This window comes from Natator depressus, chromosome 8, assembly GCF_965152275.1.
Source record: "Natator depressus isolate rNatDep1 chromosome 8, rNatDep2.hap1, whole genome shotgun sequence".
NCBI classification, from domain to species: Eukaryota; Metazoa; Chordata; order Testudines; family Cheloniidae; genus Natator; species Natator depressus.
This window is the reverse complement of record NC_134241.1, coordinates 65,622,335-65,642,949: the sequence shown is the minus strand read 5'-3', so window position 1 is coordinate 65,642,949 and position 20,615 is coordinate 65,622,335. Positions and strand designations below refer to the sequence as shown.

Here is a 20,615-nt window from a genome sequence, read left to right as displayed (position 1 = left end):
CAGTTGATTCTGTAGTGTAGCCAGGACACAGCCTTTAAATGCTAAAATAGGTGTTCAAATACCATTGTAATGGGTACAGGGTACACTGATTTCAGTACTAATTTTTGGCTAGAGCTGCTTTGTCTTTCATTTGACATTAAAGCACACACACGGTTCTGGAGTTAAGGGAATTGTCACTTTTGGACATCTGTCTTTCAAACCATGAAAAACATAATACATCCCAGACAGATTAGGACACAAACATTTATTATAAAGTGGTAGTTTTACAGATCTATAAAAGTGATCATCAGCTTTTTTCAGTACACAGACTAAGAATACATAATTTGAACACATCCCGTCAGAGGCACATGGTGAAAAGTTAAAACTCAACTGGTCTCATGTTCTTTGGCAGTTGAAAGTGTCCCCACCACAACTGAACACTCATCATGGCACTTTTACAAAATATTAACAAAATGGACTGACTCTGCTACACAACAGGCGCTGCTTAGGTCATCTTTACATTGCATAAAGAATATATCTGTTACAGTCAAAGGGATAATTGAAAAACAAAACTGGATCCCATGAATTATATGCAGGTACAAAGGGATTGGCAAAGACAAAAAGAACATGGACAATCAGATCATAAAGACATTGTACATAAGCACCATAATACCTGCTGTAAAGCGATAGATTCTGGCTTTTAAAAGAAGTGCATAAACTAGAGGGCAGGTTAACAAAGGTAAACCCAAAAAAAGCTGCCATTTTATAATATCACCAGATTAACTCACAGGATTTATAAGATCAAGAATGAAAAATGGTTACCCCTTGTGTGTGTCTTACATAAAAGGCCAAATTCTGTCTGTTCTGTCTGGCCACCCATGGAATTAGTGCAAATTAACGCTACAAAAACAGTTATATTGTGCCAGCAGTCAGGCCACCAAGCAACTGAAGTATACCTTAGTGGGGAAGCCATTTACAAAGTGTCTGTACATTAAAATATCCATCCCATATATGGGAGAAACTGTGAAATAAATGACTTATCAAAGATGAGTTCTTGGGCTCTTTGACTGCTTTGTTTGTATTTTTCCACATTAATATAAAAACCAAGGGCCACTTTAATGTTCTGATTGTGGTGTCCTGCCTAGCCACTTGGCAACCTCATCTCATTTTCTGGTCCCAGTCTGACTCCCTGAGCCAGTGCTCTCCGCCCTTCAGGTTCGGTAGGTGGGGAGAGAGAGTGCCCCACACTTCAACAGTAACTACCCCTCCAGTATTATCAACTAGAAGGATGTTGTTGAACTGCAACCATTCTGAAAGGGAAACAAATGAGTCCTCAGACTCTAGTAGGAGGAGGACCGCATTCCAAACCCCACTGAGAAAAATCATTCAAAAGCCTCCCAATAATCAGCCCTGTGACCTTTGCTAACTTGCTTGTTTTGGTACACTCCAATTATTACAGCCAAGACCTACTGCAGCATCAATTTTATATTAGATACTTCCTTTATCCTGGAACTGTCACCTGCGCTTGCAGGGAGTTTAGTGATCCAGTAGTTCTTTTCTGTTGCTATTATGATCCTATAAAACTTGCATCAAGAACCAAGGCAATCTTGGCTAATGCTGCCAGCATTTATAAATTAAGTGGAAAGCAGCCCAGTGAAATGAGCTATGAAGGTCATTGTGACTGTACCATAAAAACGTAGCATTTAACTCAGTTTGAGGTACTCTGATGTCATAGAACAACATCCCCTTGCACTTTCATTTCTTTAGAGGAAAAACAGAGGAATAAAAGCCAAACATTTTGTCATCCTGAAAGAAAAGCTATCAGGAGACAAAGTTTAATATGGTGTTCTAGTCTTACCTGCCTCTAAGGCAATGTTTTCCCAGGACTTATTTTAACAGTTTATCAAAAAAGCAATATTGCCTTTACAGATGGTAAGTGCAAAAGGATAGCTGTGAATTGCTTGAGTACAAGATGGTGACACAAATCTGTGTGTTTTAATACCAATGCAGTAAACACTTTTCCCAAATGTGGCTTCAGCCCAATCAAATGCATATTTAAGAGAGCAGTAATTACAAAAAAAAGAAAAAAAAAGAGCCAAGAGCTAAACCATAGGTGGTTTCCTGATCGTCTTTTAACTTGTAGCTGATTTAAAGATGCTGTGTTTTTTTTATTTTTAAAATCCATACTACATTGATAGCAGTTTGGGGATGGGGTTTAGAAACGAAGGAAGTTCCTTCCAACTTGGGCGGAAAACAAAACCACAGCTTCTTTGCCCAGTGATCTGTTCTCCAATTATAAACAAGAACAAATCATTTATTTGAGAAATCCTTTTGGTTTGAATATTCCTGAGAAGGCTAGAGGCTTATCAGCTTTTTCCTTCTTTTCATGCTATTCCCAAATTTTGTTTCATTTTTTCATAAACCACATAGCTGATGCTGACAGCCGGAAGCACTTTCATGAAGTTTGGGCCTATGCCCCTATAAAGTCCTAGGATTCCTTCGTTAGCAATTATCCTTTGAAAGAGTCCAACCATGTTTAGCTGTGGGGCTCCTTCCAACAGTGCTAGAAAAGAAAAGGAAGATAGCAATCTCCATCATTCAGCAGTTCTAGTGACGTTAATATTCTAATCATATAAAGCTCCTCACTACACGGATGCACAACTTATCACCTCTAATCCTATGGACTTGGTACAGTCTCTTCTCAATACTATTTCCTAACACAGCAAGGTCTGCTCTAAGTCGCTAAGTTTGGGGCAAGTCTCTTTCAGCTGCAGACGTGGGCCTTGGAACTCACTCCCATGAAAGGTCCACAAGAATACCTTGCTGGTTGCCTTAACAACATGCTGGAAGTTCTATTTGTCCTGTTGATCTATCCTCTCCTGTCTGAGACCTTGCACTTCCATGCAGCTTCTACTACCTTTCTACTCACTTATTTGCAACAGTTAGTAAAAGTGACCCTTTTTCAGTGGTGGATTTATTTTCCTTGAAGGTCACAGAGCTTTCCTCTACACCAAATTCCTTGGTCTCCTCTGGCCATGCATTTGCTCTGGTGGTTAGTGCTTTCTTTCCTTCTTTCTTTATTTTAATTTCAGCTTTGTCCTTTGATTTTACAATATGGTATTTGCATAGTTTGTGATGGGAACTCCATAAATGGGTTAAAATACATAAGGTGATTGACACAAATCTATAAAATATAAATATTAAAAACACAAAGAATCTGGAATCTGTAACATGAAGGTTGTGTCAACAACCAACAAAGCCAATCAGAAGTTTAGATGGGCAAGGTCAGTATGGTATTAGACACCTTAAAAACTGGCCTACTAAGTAGGGAGTATTCTCCAAATTATAAATACCTTTAAAAGATATTCTTCCCAAACCCAAATCCCAATTCTCACCTTGAGCCTGCATGCGAGTTCTGATGAGAGCAAGAGGGTAGCTGGCTAACTGACCACAAGTGCTGGAGACAGTACCACATCCGAGCAACACAAAGACACCAGGGTTAGCAGAGTCTGATGCATAATGATCTAGCCAAGCAGTCTTCAAAGCCTGTCAGGAAAACATAAATGGATATGAATAAGAGGTATATAAAAATTTACACTAGATGGTTAAGCAGACTTTATAGCTATCAACAATATTAAGGTGCTCCTTTGCCTCCATAAAAGTATTCCAAATGCATTCATGGGCTTGATCCTGCTATGTGTTGAGTGCTCTGCCTCAATCCAACAAACACTTAAGCATATGCCCCCCAACCCCACCCCCCGATCGGCTGCCTTCTCCACTCACCTGCCTCCTGGGAAGGGCAGCGATTCAGGATTGCTGCAGGAAGCAAGCAGAGCTCGCTCTCTCCCCACCCCTCAGGAGCCAAAGTGGTTCTCACAGGAATGGAGGGGGACACAAAAAGCTCAGCAGCTCAGGATACTTCTGCTCTCTCCTCCCCAGTTTCCTTCCTCTAAGCAATAGCATCACTCCTCTGCTCCTCTCCCCTCCTATCTCCCTCCCTGCAACACCAGGCCTGGGAAGGAGGAGGAGAGGACTCCACTGTCGCTGAGTCCCCACAGGCCTCAGAGAAGGGGTAATGAACCCCTGGAGCTGCAGAAGGAGCAGATGTGAGTGTGAGAGCTCCCACAGTAGGAGCCAAAATCATCACAAATCCAGACAGACCAAACCACAATATAAATTTAAAACAAAAACCCCTCATGATTCTGGGGGAATCTCATGATTTTGGTGGGTCTGACTCATGATTTTTGAATCATAGGGTTGGCAATAGTGTAACACAGTAAGGAAAAAGATGTGAAAAACCAGCCCTGAGCATACTACAGCAGATATTTTTTAAATTCTCAAATAAGTGTAACTACAAGTAAGTTACAGATGTGAGTGAATGATACATATTTTAAGAGGGTAATAAGGAGGGCAGATTACATTTTTGTGTGTCTAAAGAAATAATACATGCATCAAGTAAACAAACTGACCTCATAGACAGCCAGGTCTATACCAGCATAAGGAATTATGCCCAGAATGTTGGGTACATAACCTTTGTAAAAGGCTGTCAACCCTTCTCTTTTTAAAATCTTCCTAGCACAGTCAAACATCCCAGAGTATTGTCCTGTTTTACCCACTGCCAGTCTGGTCTTTAAGACCTGAAGGTAGAAGAAATGTAGAATTAATTATTTGACAGGTCACGACCCAGCTTACATATAGGCACAACAAATCTTTGCGTACTCATAAGTTTTTATTTCCAAAAAGTGAACCTCTTTGCATTTGCTGCTTAAAGTCTCCTTTGTAAACAACGAGAGTTAAGGTTTGGTTAGCATTAGTTTTTTCAGAGTTTTGTCATTTGTAAGAGGAACAGTCCACCTAACAAGCTCATGGTTGTGAAGGAACAGGGTATATTTTTTTAGTCAAAATCAGAGTAAGATGAAAGTTGTGATTTGCCTTTTTTCCCCTTCTCATGTTCAAGAGAGACAATTTTTTAAAACAAATTACAAGATATCTAGAGTCTCTCATTAGAGCTGGTGCTTAGCCTAAGAACAAATGCGAAATTAGCATTTAAAAAGCAAAGACTATGCAGGAACATGAACTAATTCCTTCTAAGACTTCATTGGATCAAGCTTTTCAACTGAGGATTGCAAATCATATTACAAACATTAAAGAAGACTCATGACATCATTTTGAGATAATTAAGGGATATACAGGGATCACTTCACTCACTACTGAAATGCAACACAACAGCTGTTTAACAGTGCCTGTGACTTTACACCAGCATTGCAAGATAGGGAGCGAAGAACACCATGTTCCCATGAACACCAAGGGAATTCCCTGAGCAGGAATTTGGCCTGCTTGGAAGTCTCATAAGAGATGGCTCCCATATGTGATATCTGGCACGTCAGCATACAATCTGGGCCAGGAACACCGTAAAAACCAGCTTTACTGCAATACTATGGCACCGTTAGGAAGATGAGAATATCTTAGGGCTTTTCTATGTGACGAGTGCTACAGCGGTACAGCTACAGACCTCTAGTTATACCACTGCAGCGCCATAGTGCAGACGCTTTCTACAGAGATGGAAGCGTTTTTCTGTCATTGTAAGTAATCCACCTCTCTGAGCACCAGTAGCTATGTCAATGAAGAAGGCTTCCACTGACCTAGCCACATCTACAGCAGGGTTACATCAGCATCATTATGGCGCTCAGGGATGTGAGCTTTTTACACCCCTGAGCAATGTAGCTATGTCAATCTAAATTTTAAGTATAGACCAGGCCTTACTGTAGAACAGGGCCTACATACCTCCACATCCATTCTTGTGCAGTACGCCACTTGAATATAAAATGACCAACACTAACATTTGGTTGCTTTATTCTATGTGCTTAGAAACCAGCTGTGGCTTGATTTTCTAAGGACAATAAAGACTTAACTAAAAAAAACAAAAACAAAAACTCCACCACAGTGTGTAGAATGCCATTGTTTTTTTTATCCCCACAGAGAGACACTCCTCATCAGAAAGAGTTCAGGGTGAGTCACTATTTATATCAGTTTCAAATCTTGCTAAATCCTGGTCCCAGCACACAGCATGGGCAACCATGCTGTGTGATACAAGAGTAATTAATCTTTTAGGGAGAGGGAATGGATCTTCTACCCAGGCTGCAGAATGAAAAATAGTCACTCTGGAGCTATTATTCTATTCTTGAGGCTGGAAAAATTGTCGCAATACTGTTCTGCAGGCCGCTACCTGTTGAATGGAGGAATAATAGCAGTGACTCCACAGAGGAGCAGATCAATCTGCCAACCCTGCCCATAGTGCAAGGAAATCCAACAGAGGTAGCTTAACTTCATTTGCACGGGCTACCTAAATCTAACCCCAACTCTGCACAGCAGAACTATATTGGTTCTGTTGCAGGCAAGGCCTGCTCACCCCATGCCAGGGTCTTGGACCCTGTAATGGCAGGTACTCCGTTAAGGAGTTTCCCCTGGTGGTCTGGTGTAGAACTTCAGTTACATTTCTGCCTCAGTTCCCCCTAGTGGTTTTTCAATAAGTTCAATGATGCTTATATACAATGAGCAATGCCCCTTCAGGGATTTTGTTTGTTTACACACTGTTTGGTGGTTGATTAAATAAGCCTTCTCCTCCCCTAAGTTCTCAGTCTTCTCCTTTGCCTGGAGCTGTGCAGTCTCTCCCCTGTGATCTTATGGTATCTCCCAGGCCTCTCTGCCTCAAGAGCTTTGTAGTCTCTCCCCTCTGGAGCTGTCTCTCTATGTTTTGGGGACTGTTCCTCTCTCCAGAAGCCTCTGCTACCACTGCACGTAGCTTCCTACCCAGCTCCTCTGAAGAGTTCTCTTCCCAGGAGCTTCCTCTCTATGTTCTGGTCTCCTGCTTGACCCTCAGAACCATTTATAAACCAAGTGTTCCTTTATTAATTAATTACCCCACACAGCTGCTCATCCAATTAACTATCCACAGGTGGATCTGGACTGGCTTGTTTGCCTTAGCAGAGCCTGTCAGGCTAGATGCCTGCCCCTTAGAGGACCAGTCCCAGTGGCAGGGCCACATTTAGGGAAGTACTTAAGCACACACTTAACATTAAGCATATGCTTAAATCTTTTACTTCATGGGACTTAAATACACACTGAAATGTTCTGCTGAACAAAGATAATTTCCAGACTTAGAAACTTAGCATGCAATCTGTGACAATCAAATTTCTAATATTTTAAAAGAGAAAGAACACAACCCCCAACACATATGCACATGGTGGTTTGGGTTTGTTTTTTTAAATGACATAATTTAAATTAAAAAAAAATTCAGAAAATAGCAAAACCCCACATAACTCTAAACACCAGAAATTCTAAGTATTGAACATGCCATGTTGTATCCCAGAAAGTGTCAGGTAGCATTATGGTGTGATTCTGAAGAAGTAAATCTACAGAATGCAAGTGAAAGTTGTGATGTAGGCAGAACTCCTGTAATGTTTCCACAAAAAGCCTTATCTTGCTCTTGGTGAAGTCAACAGGATTTTTGGCACTGATTTCAATGGGAGACCGGTTCTCTCTTGCTTACCTCCATAGGATAAATAGAGGTTTGTGCTGTTGCCCCAGCCAAAGAACCAGATACAAATCTTTCAACGGTCCCTATCTTTCCATCTTCATTAGCAAATAGCTTCTTATACTGTGTAGGTAAAATACATAAAGACAAATATATCACACATCTTTCTGAGGCAGGTAGAATCCCCCAGCAGAAGCAGAAATATGACATGAGGTTTTCCCATGAAGTTTGCATTATAGATGTCCAATTAACACAACTTAAAAATATTTACATTCCAATTCTGTGTGTAATGATCTATAAAAACGTAGATCTTCCAGCCTGTCAAAGTCCTTTACATTTGGTCCCACTGAGTGGGATCAATTCTGCCCATACTCTTGTGACACAGGAGCACCACTATAGTTAAGTTTGCCCCAAGACATTGGTTTAAAGGTCAACCTTTCTAAATCCTCTAAACTTGACTTGATTAGTCTTTGAAATTTGGTATGCCTCAGGAGCGTACAGGGTAGGATTAGTGACCCACATTTAGAATCATTTGTGCCAGGGGTCCCGGACATATAAGCCTGAGAAAAAACAGCCTTTTTAAAAAAAAGTTCGGGGGGGTTTGAGAGGGAGGAGATCTAGAGATCAAGCTATTGATGTGATGAGGGTCAAAATGGTCTCGATCTCTCAAGTTTTACCCAAGGTAGTGCTTTGCGTGCACACAGTCTTTGAGGGACCCAAACTGAGAATGGTGTTTAAGAAAATACACATTTTTACTACGCACATGTACCAATACAGAAAAGCAGCTAGAGGATTTTCATTCACACCATTTTATATGCTTTAAAGCTCAAGTCCTTTAAGTACTCTGAAATCTGAATGGTTAGTCGGATTGGTTTGAAAATTTGGTGTCTCTCATGAGGGCACAGGGTAGAGCTAGGGATTCAAATTTGGGGTCATTTGACAAAGAGGTTCCCAAGGTTGTCTTAAAAAAGTTTCCTTCTGCTGCCCTGTACTGTTAAACTGAACGTTACTAATCCCTGGATGAATCAGAGCTCATTCTGTTTGACTGCTGCAAAGTCATACTTCAATTAACATAACTAAGGATAAGTTAATCACAAGCACCCACATACCACAAAAGGAATTTTGAACTGAGTGGATGTAGTACTACAATTTGAGAGTCATGAGTGGCAGTTTTATTTTGGGGGGAATATACTCAAAGTGGAATTAGACATGTGAATCCTTAAGAACATAAGAATTGCCATACTAGGTCAGACCAAAGGTCCATCTAGCTCAGTATCCTCTCTTCCGACAGTGGGCAATGCCAGGTGCCCCAAAGGGAATGAACAGAACAGGTTATCATCAAGTGATCCATCCCCTGTTTCCCATTCCCAGCTTCTGGCAAACAGAGGCTAGGGACACCATCCCTGCCCATCCTGGCTAATAAACACTGATAGACCTATCCTCCATGAATGTATCTAGGAAAGGAGGCATTAGGGAGAGGAGGCGCGGTACATGTGTTAATGGGATGAATTGGGAACTGCTGAAGGAGGGCAGACTTAAAGGTTGAACGCCTTAACTCTGCATTTCCGGGTTTTCAGAAGTTTCAGTTTTGATTCACTCAACATTCTGCAATGGGATGGCATATCACTAAGCAACCCTAACTCTGCAGAAATGTTGGGTTTTGGTCATTCAATACCTATATGGTTGCACTTTTATAACAGATGAGAATCCCGCATTCCTTGCATACCCAGAACTCCAACTTAAGTGAATGGGTATCCAAGGAATGGAAAATTAGGCCTTATGTGCACCATATCACTTGCTGTAGGCAGCAAATACAACTACTCAGGCAGAACAAAGACTAAACTGCAGTATCAGTTACTGATAAGCTGAAGTAAGAAGTAATGTACTGAGGGAGGTAAGCAATAACTGCACATTAGAGCAAACTACAACCTCTCATCAGAAGTTGTAAATCAGATATCTTATACTCAAAGGATAATTTTTTAAAACAGATTTGGGTTTGGGGTTATTTGTTTACAGCATAGAAGAGTGTTGATGTATTGTACATTACTTTGCTCTTACTTCTGGCCATAGCAAGACTCTGCCATCTTCACAGATGAGAAAGCAAAGATCAGTTACTGGGTGTTCTAGAATTCCAAACTAAAACTGTGATCGCAGGGAGATCTCTATTCCAAAGGAGGATCAGGCCTTTAATATGTTGTGTAAAGCTGATTCAGAGGTAAATATAATGCTGAAATCCATGCTGAGGGCATCTTACTGCAGCACACTGACATTTGACTTTAAAGAAATCCTGTACATGGGTATGTGTTAGGCTAATACAACATGCTAGATTTTTATGTGGTTACCATTTAGAAAGTAGAACTGAAGTATTTACAATTAGAGCACCTCTCCACAAAAAGTTATATAGATAAGTAGGTAGCTTTAAACTCTCATGATGTGAATTTGATTTCTTTCCTACATTGTTCACAGTACAACAGTAATAATCCACATTACTCAAATATTTTATTAACCAGTCATAAGACTATTTTAACTGTGATCAATAAAACCATTATATATATTTTCATCATCATTTGCATTCTGTTTGTTTTTCAGTATTTAGTGTTCATCACCTTGATGTGACACATTACCTGTTCATATGCCCAGAACTTAACAGCTGTTTCAGGTGCGATTTTAATGACATTCACACCATTTCCCCTCCAAAGGGAACGGACGCCTCCTTCTTTCACCATCTGCTTAAGGCCATTTGATATATTCATTTTATTTGACTTTGAACTATGAACCTATTAACCACAGTAAGAAAAAGAAATGCTTAGATTGGATATAGGACTCATTTTTAAGCAACAAAGGATAAGTGTTTTAGTAAATACTTAAGTCAAAAATCCCTAGAAGACAGACAGTATAATTACTGGTCTCATAACTGAATAGCTGTAGTCAATCTGAGATGCTGCAATATGACTGTAAACTAAGGATTGTTTTCACACCATTAACATTATTTGTTGTATTTCTTGAAAGCTAACACTATAGTAACAATATTCCAATCTTTCATTTGTGATATTTCTTCCAGTCTGGCTACTGGCTCAAAAGGGAATATAAATGCTCATTATCAAGAGAAATGCAATATATTCCTTAAAAGGCATACTATAGAAACACTACATAATGTGCTTTTTAGATTGAGTAGTACTTTCTATGTGGCAGACTCAGAAAACATAAAGCAAGCTACTGTTTAAAATCCTGTGATTTTGAAAAATGTCTGGAAAGCGTGTAAAAAGTGTGAAATTTATTGCTGATCTTAATACACTATTGTAGTTTATACCAGCACAACTGATTTTGATAGGGTAGATGTATTTTTCAGTATCTGCCTTTTATTAATCATTTCAGATATCAAAAGGGAACATATTTAATATAATATCTGTACCACAACACACCACAAAGCAAGTCTCATTACAAAAATGCATCATTTGAATTCTTTAAAAAAGCAGCAAAATGCATAAAACAAACATGCACGCATCAGGGTGCAAAAGACATCTACAAATTAGGGCCTAACCCTACAAACCACTGTGCACCACAGGACTAGTTAGGTGTAGTTTATCTTTGCGGATCAGGACCTAAGTCAATACAAATTATGAAACAGTTTTAAAAGCACAATGAGAGCCTCTCTAGAAGTAAGAGGATATATTCTGCTATTAGTTTGCAAGAACTCCCAGCCAGCTGGAACTCCTCTAAAAAACTGCCACAAGATGGCCCAGATTATTCTAAATGGGAAAAGTGATTTACCAGAATTTAAAGTTGCTTAAGTGTTGAAACTCACCTGCATCATGACTTTAAGGCGATCTAGTGGTGCCGTACCTGTTCGAGAAACAGCACCAGCCACTCCTCCTGATAACAGCTGTCTCCACCACTGCCCAGACTTTTTCTCTTCCTCTGTGAATTCGTCTGGGATAGTCAAGCTATCTCCTATATCCAACACCTGTCACGATGCAAAGCAGAAAGGGGCAATAACTATATTTCCTATTTCATCTACTTAGTGATTTTACTGATAGTTCTGACACTGGCTTGACTACAAATAGATACCGTAACAAATGACAGTGTATAAAAAAGTTACGTTAAAGACATAAAAATAGCCATCAATAACCTGTAATGTACATACTGTAATTTCATTCCATTGTTATACAATTCAAGTAAGACCAATACTACATAACAAAAATCAAAAGTGACCCTTTGTTCCCTTTAAATATATTTAGAACACCACCACCCAAAACCCACCATTTCAAAGACAGCACCATCATCATTAAAAATTATGACAAACTCCTGTCCTGAGCATGGCTGTAATGAAGACATTTTGTCAAGCTCAGTAAAGCTTTCCAGACAGTGTCCAAGTCCAAAATGCTTACATGCTACTAACCTTTCATCCAGGCAGCCTTTACGGATTAGTTTGATAATCTCTTAAAGATGTTGTCAAGAGATTAATTATTCAAGGTAATTTATTCATGTATTTTACAGACACACACATTTAAAAATAGCTTTCTATTGATAAATTAATATAGCACCTAATTATATGATTCATTTCACTAATCCATTATGATCTTTCTTGTTCCAACCAACAATTTTACTGATTGTTTTGAAGAGATATTATGATTATCATTCAGTTGTGAAAGTCTGAAATCTCCCTGCCAGATGTGTGTTTAGTTTAAAATACTTACTGTTCAACTTGAACAACAATGAACATTACCAAAGGCGACAGGGGTAAGGTTTCCCATGACAGAAGGCTATGGATTTTTATAAATAAACTTAAATACACACCTTCATTTTCATCATATCATATATGTAATAATAAAAAATTAGAGGGACTGCACCATTTAATACTACAAATCCAGTTTCACATGAGAGTTACATTTGCCATTAAAAAGAGAGAGCGAAAAATCTTTCCAATAAGAGAAAGCAATTACTGCCAAAGTAGCTGGGGAGTGGGAGGATTAATTTTTTTCCTTTAATAAAGTGAGTTATATTTATACTGTTGCTGAATTTAATTTTAGATGCTACCACTCTTAATGCCTCAAGTCCCCCCCATCTGTAAAATGGAGATAGTACACTATGTAGCGTTTTGTCTTGTTTATTTAGACTGCAAGCTCTTCTGGGAAGGAACTCTCTCTCTGCATCTGTATAGTGCCTAGCATGTTGAGACATACATTTTTGAAAGTGATGAGTGATTTTGGGTGCCTAATTAGAGACCTCTTAAAAGGGCCTGATTCCCAAAGGGTGGGTGCTCAACACTCAGAATATGCCTACACTAGAAACACTATAGCGGCACAGCTACAGCTGTGCCACTGTAGCATAGACACACTTACTACAGCAACAGAAAGAGTTCTTCCATTGCTGTAGAAAATCCACCTCTCCAACTGAATTCTGTCGACCTACCAATGTCTACACCGGGGCTTGGGTTGGCTTAATTACATCGCACAGGGCATGAAATTTTTCACAGCCCTGAGCAATGTAGTTAAGCCAAGCTAACTTTTAAGTGTAGACCAGCCATGAAAATCTGGCCCCTTTAAGGGGTTTCCAGTTGGACACCCAAAATGGAGCCCCCCCAAATCACCAGTCACTTTTGAAAATGTTGACTGGGTGTTCTAGTGTGTGCCTATATTAATAGCACCTGCCAGAATTTGGCCTTATATGCACTGGACATTAATATCACCTTACAACTGAGCCTAAGAAAAAGAAAAAGCTAAAGTCACCTTTTGGGATTTTGCTGTATAAACGTTACAAAAATAGCCAGCCCACAACACTCCTATGCTATTTAGATTCCTGCTCACCAGAGTCCAATCACAACTAAGAGCCTTCAACTTTAAAATAAAAAGAGTTTTCAAAAGGCTGTTACCATGAGAAACTGAAACAAGATTTCAAACATTTTGGCTATGTAGGGCACCCCCTGTATTGCTGTGGTAACTGGTTCCAAGTTCTCACAGTAGGCCAGCTGCAACAATTGTAGATCTCATGGAACACTTCTAAACTGAATATTTAGGATTAGATGAGGAGGTTCCATAATAACCAGAAAAAGAACTTGTAATTTTCAGCATTTAAGAAACAGAAAAAGTCTTGGGCATTTTTCACTAAATAGTATAGACTCAGAACTATCCAATTTCATATATTTGCCTCATGTTTTCTTTTGGCGAGTCATCTAAGACGATAGTTGGATGTTATTAACCATGTGATACTCCCACTGTGAATTCAACCAGAGCAGGCATATACGTTTAGCCTGGTTTTAAAATAGAAAACTATGAATAGTTGTTTTCTTCTTATAGTTTCATAGCTTAATAAAGGTCAAAGAATATTCTCCTCCAACTTCTAACTATAAAATTATCCTCGGGTTGGGACTGTGTACTGCAAATCAATCAAAACTGTAAACACCTATAAGCAAGTTTTTGTCATGAAAAGGCTGACAGATCCTTAAGGATTCAAATGATCTCATTATATTTAAAGTAATTACAGTTTTTAGCCATGTGGTCTTACCCTGATCATTTACAGGAAAGTTCATTCTGTCAAATTATTTATTTGTGCACATGCAATATTTCACTGGAGGGTTACCTATAACTTCGCATTGCTTGCATATCAAAGAATTATTAATAAAATAAGATCTCAACTCTTGAGGAATTGGACTTACCAAGGCTGAGATAAATGTAGTGAATTACTTCCTGCCATTACGTATTCTATTCTTACTTAAAATTCTGGAGAGAGCATGCACATGTATGTGTGCAAACACTCATCTAGAGTCTACATTAAAATAGCAATTTTGTGAACTTTATGATAAAATTGCTAGTTAAATGAAACTGCTGACACAATACCAATATTTTGAAACAGCTAAAATACTTCTCCAACTTGTATGATCACATGAAAGCAACAGTCCGTTATAAAATGCACATAGTAACTAGAAAAAGGATTTAGTATTGTGCGACATTGTTTTGTGTGGCCGCTCCAAAGGGACAAAATACTTATTTCTAGTCCTAATGGTTGGCAAGATACTGGACCTTAGACTTTTCACTGATCCAGGACTAAATACTCATACACACACAAGGATACTTGGGGCAGGAAGATAGGATAAGAACACCACATCTGGGGGGAAAAACAACAAACTATACCAGCTGTCTAAAGCCTCTCAGAAGGCTTGAAGTTCTAAAATTAGTTCTGGCAGAGATGGATTTGGAAGCAGAATCCAGGTGAGGAGTCAAAAATGCAGGATAATCTCTCTCTCTCTCACAGAGCTACATAAAATAGATCTCCTTTAAAATAAAAGCTGAACTTACAGTAGAATGTTTCCAATAACGGATTATTTCCTCAATGTCTGTTGCTGGGTTAAATAAAAAGTGATCCCGCCATTCATTCCAGTCCACTGACATTGTCCCATCAGCATCGATGCTGAAAATAAAACAAAACAAAAGTATGCAAAATATTAAATTATGTCTGGAAAATAGTAAAAATAAATAAAATATCTGGTCACTCTACCTGCAAACTTTTTCAGACTTGAAGTCCTGTGAACCCATGCAAACCAGTCCTCACACAAGAGTGTGAAAATCCATGTACAGCAGTGGATACCAATCTTATGAATGGTCAGTAAAACGAACCATTTTTCCCAACTGAGGTGGGGGGAAGGGTAAGTGGACATAACAAAAGTCACGTTAATGAAGAACAAGTTGACATCCCTTCACATTTCCAATGCCTTCCATGAACTGGAAATCATACTCTGCAGTGGTTTGAAGGACAAGAAAACAATGCAGTGCACCATACTACAACTTATGCACCATACCTACTGTAAATTTGAGATGTTCGATTTTATGAATCTTTCAATTTTATGAACTCAAATACTTAGTAGAATAGGGATTCTACTATACTATCACCTTTGGAAGGGTATGCATGGCTCTTTAGTTCACTAAGAAAGGAAAATAGATCATGTTTCTATTCTTAAACTGGAGGCCAACTACTGTTGGTTATGCAGATAGGTGTGATACCTAAATATTAGCATAACTCAGATTCAGTCTTAAATGCATATGAAAATAAAAATTAGACAGTGTTGTACTTTGTTAATAAATAGTTATCTTTGATTTAAAAAATTATCCTTTTACATCTGATCTGGAATTATGTAAACATGTTTATGAACAATTATTTGAAGAATACACAAACTCACAAACACTGACTAGAAATAAGAATAGTTTCTGACCTTTGTAGAATCTTTTCTGCCTGTTGTTCTGAAATATTTATACCCAATAACTTGAGAGACTCTACAATCTCTGATGCTTCAATTTTTCCTTAAAGCATTAAAAGAAAATATGTACAAGTTAAAAGCTTCTTCAGATCTCGTTATGTAAACTCACATGACAATAATCTTTGTTCTACTTAAAGATTTGGAAAGTCTTTAAACTATCATTTAGTACAAACAAAGCAGCACAGACCATTTAATACACTTTTACACTGAAGTCCTAAATGATATAATTGGATTATATCTGCTCAGTATTTGTAATACATAAATGCATCACAAACACCTAGTGAGTCAGTCTCCCTCTATCAAAGAGGGAAAAATATATTTTCTAACTAGAGACCTCCTCACACCTCCTCCAGCTGCGGAGCAAAATTCCTTAGTTCTACCATCTTGAAGGGGGTTAACTGGAAGAGAACAATTAGTCATTTGACTATGATGTGGATACTCAATCAAAATTACGAGCCTGCTCCTACTCCAATTGAAATTAATGGGAGAAGATACAAGTTCCACATTAGCAATACAAGTTCCCTCTCAGCAAACTTTATACTCCATTTATTACATACAATACTTACATTACAAACAATATATTTAGGTCCTTGAATGTTTTGGGGAAATAACCATTTTATACTGAATTATTCTGAAATCTAGTTCAGTAATTGGTACCACATATTTTTCTTTCAAGGTCAGGGAAAATAAAGACATACCATCATTGTTCTTGTCCAGACTCTTAAAGGCTAGTTTCATTTTCTTCTCATGGTCTTTAAGATACTGCATAAATTCTTCAAAGTCCAGCTGCCCATCCTTGTTAGAATCTCCAGTTTTAAAAATTTTCTGTTGAGAGAAAAATAATTAAGGAAATATGACTGATCAAAGAATGAATGAAAGAAAAGTGCTTTGTAATATTAAGATCTGCAACTGTGACAGGCATCTCACACTGGCAGAGTTTGGGAAAGAAACACTTTTCCTCGCTCACCAAAACTGACCCCCAATTGAACCTCAACCCACTCATTCTGGGTAGGAAAGTATTGCTACTTCCATTTTATACTAAAATGACTGTCTGTAAGACAGTCATTAGGAAGCAATGATAAGACACATTGAGACAAATAAAACACACTCTTAAATGTAGTTCTACCTATGAAATTAGCCAAGGGTTAAATACAGCCTATATGAATTATGCATCTGCAACTCCGACAGACTAGAAATACATCTTTGAGACAGGGATGAACTGGATTCAAGTTGTGATCTTGCTTACTAGACATTTAGTCTGCATTCAACACCTTGCCATGCTTATGTCTAAAGAAGTAACAAAAATGGGGAGTTATAGCATGCTAATCTCTTAGAGCAGAGGTTCCAAACTGTGGTACACGAGCTTGATGTTGACTTCACAAAAAAAATTTTAAGGTTGAATGTGAATGAATAAAGTTTGGGAATCACTGATTAAAGTATAGCATTTAAGGTGAAGTTCTGCTCTCATACTTCAGGATGGATATGAAAGCCTATATTCCACTCTCCCTACTAATGTAGAGTTCCTATGAGACAGAATACACAATTAGAGATGCACTGGGTGGATCAGAGACTGATTTGAGAGCAGAATTTTGAAGAATATCTTTCGAAGCACCGCATGGTACATTTGAAATCTCTGCTAAAAAAATTAATATGTTTTTAGTTTAAATATTTTCATACAAGTGTGATGAATCAGGGCTATATCTGTACAACTTATGAATTCAGATTGATTTATGAAGCTGTATTATGAAGAACTGCAGTATTATGAGTGCCTATATGTATGTGGATCCACTATTGCTGATAGGGCCTGTAGCAGATACACACAGGACCGGGAAAGTGGGAAATACTTAAGGTTAACAATAGTACTCAAACTCACAAAGGTCATGATATAAAGTAGCTGAAGTTTTAGAAATCCAGTTTTAGCTTAACACCTCCAAAGATAGTGGGGGTGGTAGAAGCAGTGGAACAAAAGAGATCAGGTGACCAAGAGGGGTTAAAATAAAGAAATACACAGGAATAGGGGAGTCAGACAAGAAGAGGAAGCATGAGGCAAGAAAAAGAAGGGGTCAGAAGCTGAGTAATGGGCTCCAGGAGAAGGAGGTCACCCAGCATGTAGCAGCCTCATAGGGCAAAGGAGCCCTACACCTACCTTTCCTGCACCCAGATGGCCCCAAGGGACTACAATCCAACCCCAAAGAATGCCCTGGAGTGGTGAGGAAACTGAGGTGGCGACATGCGTTTAGTGTTTGTGGTTTGTATAATCTGTACTCTATTGTACTTTAACCATAAAAGAACATGAAGTTGTTAGACTCTGTGCATAGTTTGTGTGTGTTGACTGCTTGACAACCGCTGTGTGTCCCTAAGAGAGTTAAACTATAACCAGAAATTTCACACCTTTGGGGTGGAGCTCTTGGAGAGGTGTGTGTTTGAGTAACTGGGGTATCTCACAGGCCAGCACTAATCCTGGGAGCCTAGGACAGGTGGGCTGAGGAGCCCCATTTCTGAGGAGTGATAGCAGACTGAGGGTCAGTACCCAGAAAATGTGATAGAAAGGCCCAGGGAGGAGCCAGTGCAGCAGCCTGCTGAGGCTCCAGAAGCTTAATACACCCCAGGAGAGCCCAAGCACAGAGGCTTTTGATTCCTCTCACACTGGTTCTAGTGGGTGGCCAGGAAGAATTGCTTGCTAGGATCTGTGAGAACCAGTTCTATCCAAATGTACTCATTGTATAAATACAACATCCCTGCCAATTTATTGCTGGTCTGCACTCTGGCACTCCCCATTGCCACTCCTGCTCCTGAATAGGACTGGATTATAAAACAAATGAACCAAGAACCTAACATAACTCAAGTAATTGCAAATCAGGGTTTACATACACTAAAACAAAAATGGTCTCCCAAGAACTTCCCCATCAGTTCCATTCTACTTACCTTAGCCACCCACTCATGTACTAATGATGTGTTATCTGTATGAATTATATTAGCCACGGGATCTTATGCAGGCCTTGTCGTAAAATGCCTTGCACACCTATGGCACTTATATAGGTAGGTAATCAATCTCAGTACAAATCTGTATGGCTATTCTGAACTATGACATTTTACTGAAACCACATTGCTTACTTTGATTTGGAGACAAGATCACTCAATAGGCAATAAGTACTCATTCTGCTGTAAGCGGTTACAACTTACTGAAATAAAAAGCACATTCCAAGAATGAGTAGCCCAACAAGATTCAGCCAAAGAATCTACTGAGCTTAGAGAAAACTAAAAATTTATCATGTGCTGGGTGTACAGGCCAAGAGGAGATCTCTAAAACATCTTGATATGTTAAATGTCTCTTTCTTCTTCCCCAACCCTTCCACTAAAGTAATCTATGCTCATATTTGAAGTTTTAAACATTTTTGATCTTGTGAACAAAATTCATGAGATAAGACAATTGTGACTAAATATTTAGAAGGGAAAGGTCACATGGCACTCAGTTATGAAATAAATAAAAAGTGACTTACATGCCTTCCTCTAGCATGGCAAATTGTGCATAGTGCAAAATAAAATGTATAGTTTTTAAACTATCTCAACTACTCTTAACTGACTGCAGATACAACTTCAATATTACTGCTCTTAACGCACTGTAGATTATGGCTATAACTTCATTCCTTTTAGCAACAACTGGTTGATGAGGGACACCCAAGCCAAGCTCACTCAAACACCCTTATCACTGTGGTTGGTCCTTCCAGATTCTGTCATTTCTAATAACACCACTCAGAAGTTCATCAATAGATTTCCTGTCACTGACTTTCTTAGCTAGGAGATAAAAGTCTGATTTCTGGATTAGTCCTTTATAGAAAGAGGTTGTTACACTGAAGTTCTGGTCAGAAATGTGACTATCTAGAAGTGGTATGCACTGTTTTTGTAGCCATGGTGGTCCCAGGATATTAGCGAGACAAGGTGGGTGAGGTACTATCTTTTATTAGACCAACAAGCGTTCAAGCTTGGCCTGAAGAAGAGCTTTGTGTAAGTGCAAAAGCTTATCTCTCTCACCAACAGAAGTTGAGCCAATAAAAGATATTACACCTCGCCCACCTTGTCTATCTAGAAGTGGCACCGTCTAAACCAATAAACATGTTTATATTCCAAGTGTTTCACTGACTAAAATAAATTGTTACTACTCCATACTTTTGTGTGCACCCCTCCCCAAACACACATACACATACACGCCCATACACCCACCCCTATGGGAAAATGAGCAAGATTTTGTTCTGGCTCATAGCTGCAACAGAATGCTAACTAAGTTCCAATTACAGAATCTCTATTACTGGAGAACAACAAGAGAATCCAAGAGAACAGAGATTTCTGGTTGAGTTTGTAGGGCTTGAAATTAGAAAACATAATTTTACCTATAAACTCAACACATTTTACATAGAAGTTACTAGAAAGTAATAAATGTGGACTCCCTAATTTTGTCTTTACAATCATTTGCCTCAGTCCCAGTCTCTCCAAATCATTTTGACATGGCAGAGGTGGAAGGGCTTGTCGGGGGATGGGGGGGGGGTAGGAGAAGGTGTGTTTCAAAAGAAGGATCATCTATTTTGCTCACCCTAGAATTCTGGAAATTCCTAGGATGAAAATCTTCTTTCAATCTATACAATCTACAATTTATTTTTGAGACAAAGTTTTGGATTGAAGCCAACATTTCTGAGTTTCCTGCTGGTGGACGTCTTACAGCACATACTTTATTTGTGACACCAACTGTTTGAAAATCTGGTGTCAGTGATAATCAACTAATTTGCTTCTAGTTATTGTAATTTGTTAATTCATTTGTCATATAAGAAGAGCAATCACTCATGAGTGCAAGAACAA

The 20,615-nt window shown here is 38.8% G+C and overlaps 1 protein-coding gene across 1 annotated transcript in view; it reads right to left on the bottom strand.

Moving 5' to 3' along the window:
* Window positions 1-259: 259 nt before the first annotated feature.
* SLC25A24 (solute carrier family 25 member 24) overlaps window positions 260-20,615 on the bottom strand; it is a 36,286-nt gene continuing 15,930 nt past the window's right edge. Inside the window, exons 2-10 of the mRNA XM_074962211.1 lie at window positions 16,463-16,589; window positions 15,720-15,807; window positions 14,809-14,920; window positions 11,319-11,477; window positions 10,138-10,290; window positions 7,529-7,636; window positions 4,449-4,616; window positions 3,375-3,525; window positions 260-2,542 (exon numbers count right to left, since the gene is read on the bottom strand). Coding sequence (XP_074818312.1) covers window positions 2,364-2,542; window positions 3,375-3,525; window positions 4,449-4,616; window positions 7,529-7,636; window positions 10,138-10,290; window positions 11,319-11,477; window positions 14,809-14,920; window positions 15,720-15,807; window positions 16,463-16,589 — 1,245 coding nt within the window. The 3' untranslated portion in view covers window positions 260-2,363. The remainder of the gene's footprint in view (window positions 2,543-3,374; window positions 3,526-4,448; window positions 4,617-7,528; window positions 7,637-10,137; window positions 10,291-11,318; window positions 11,478-14,808; window positions 14,921-15,719; window positions 15,808-16,462; window positions 16,590-20,615) is intronic.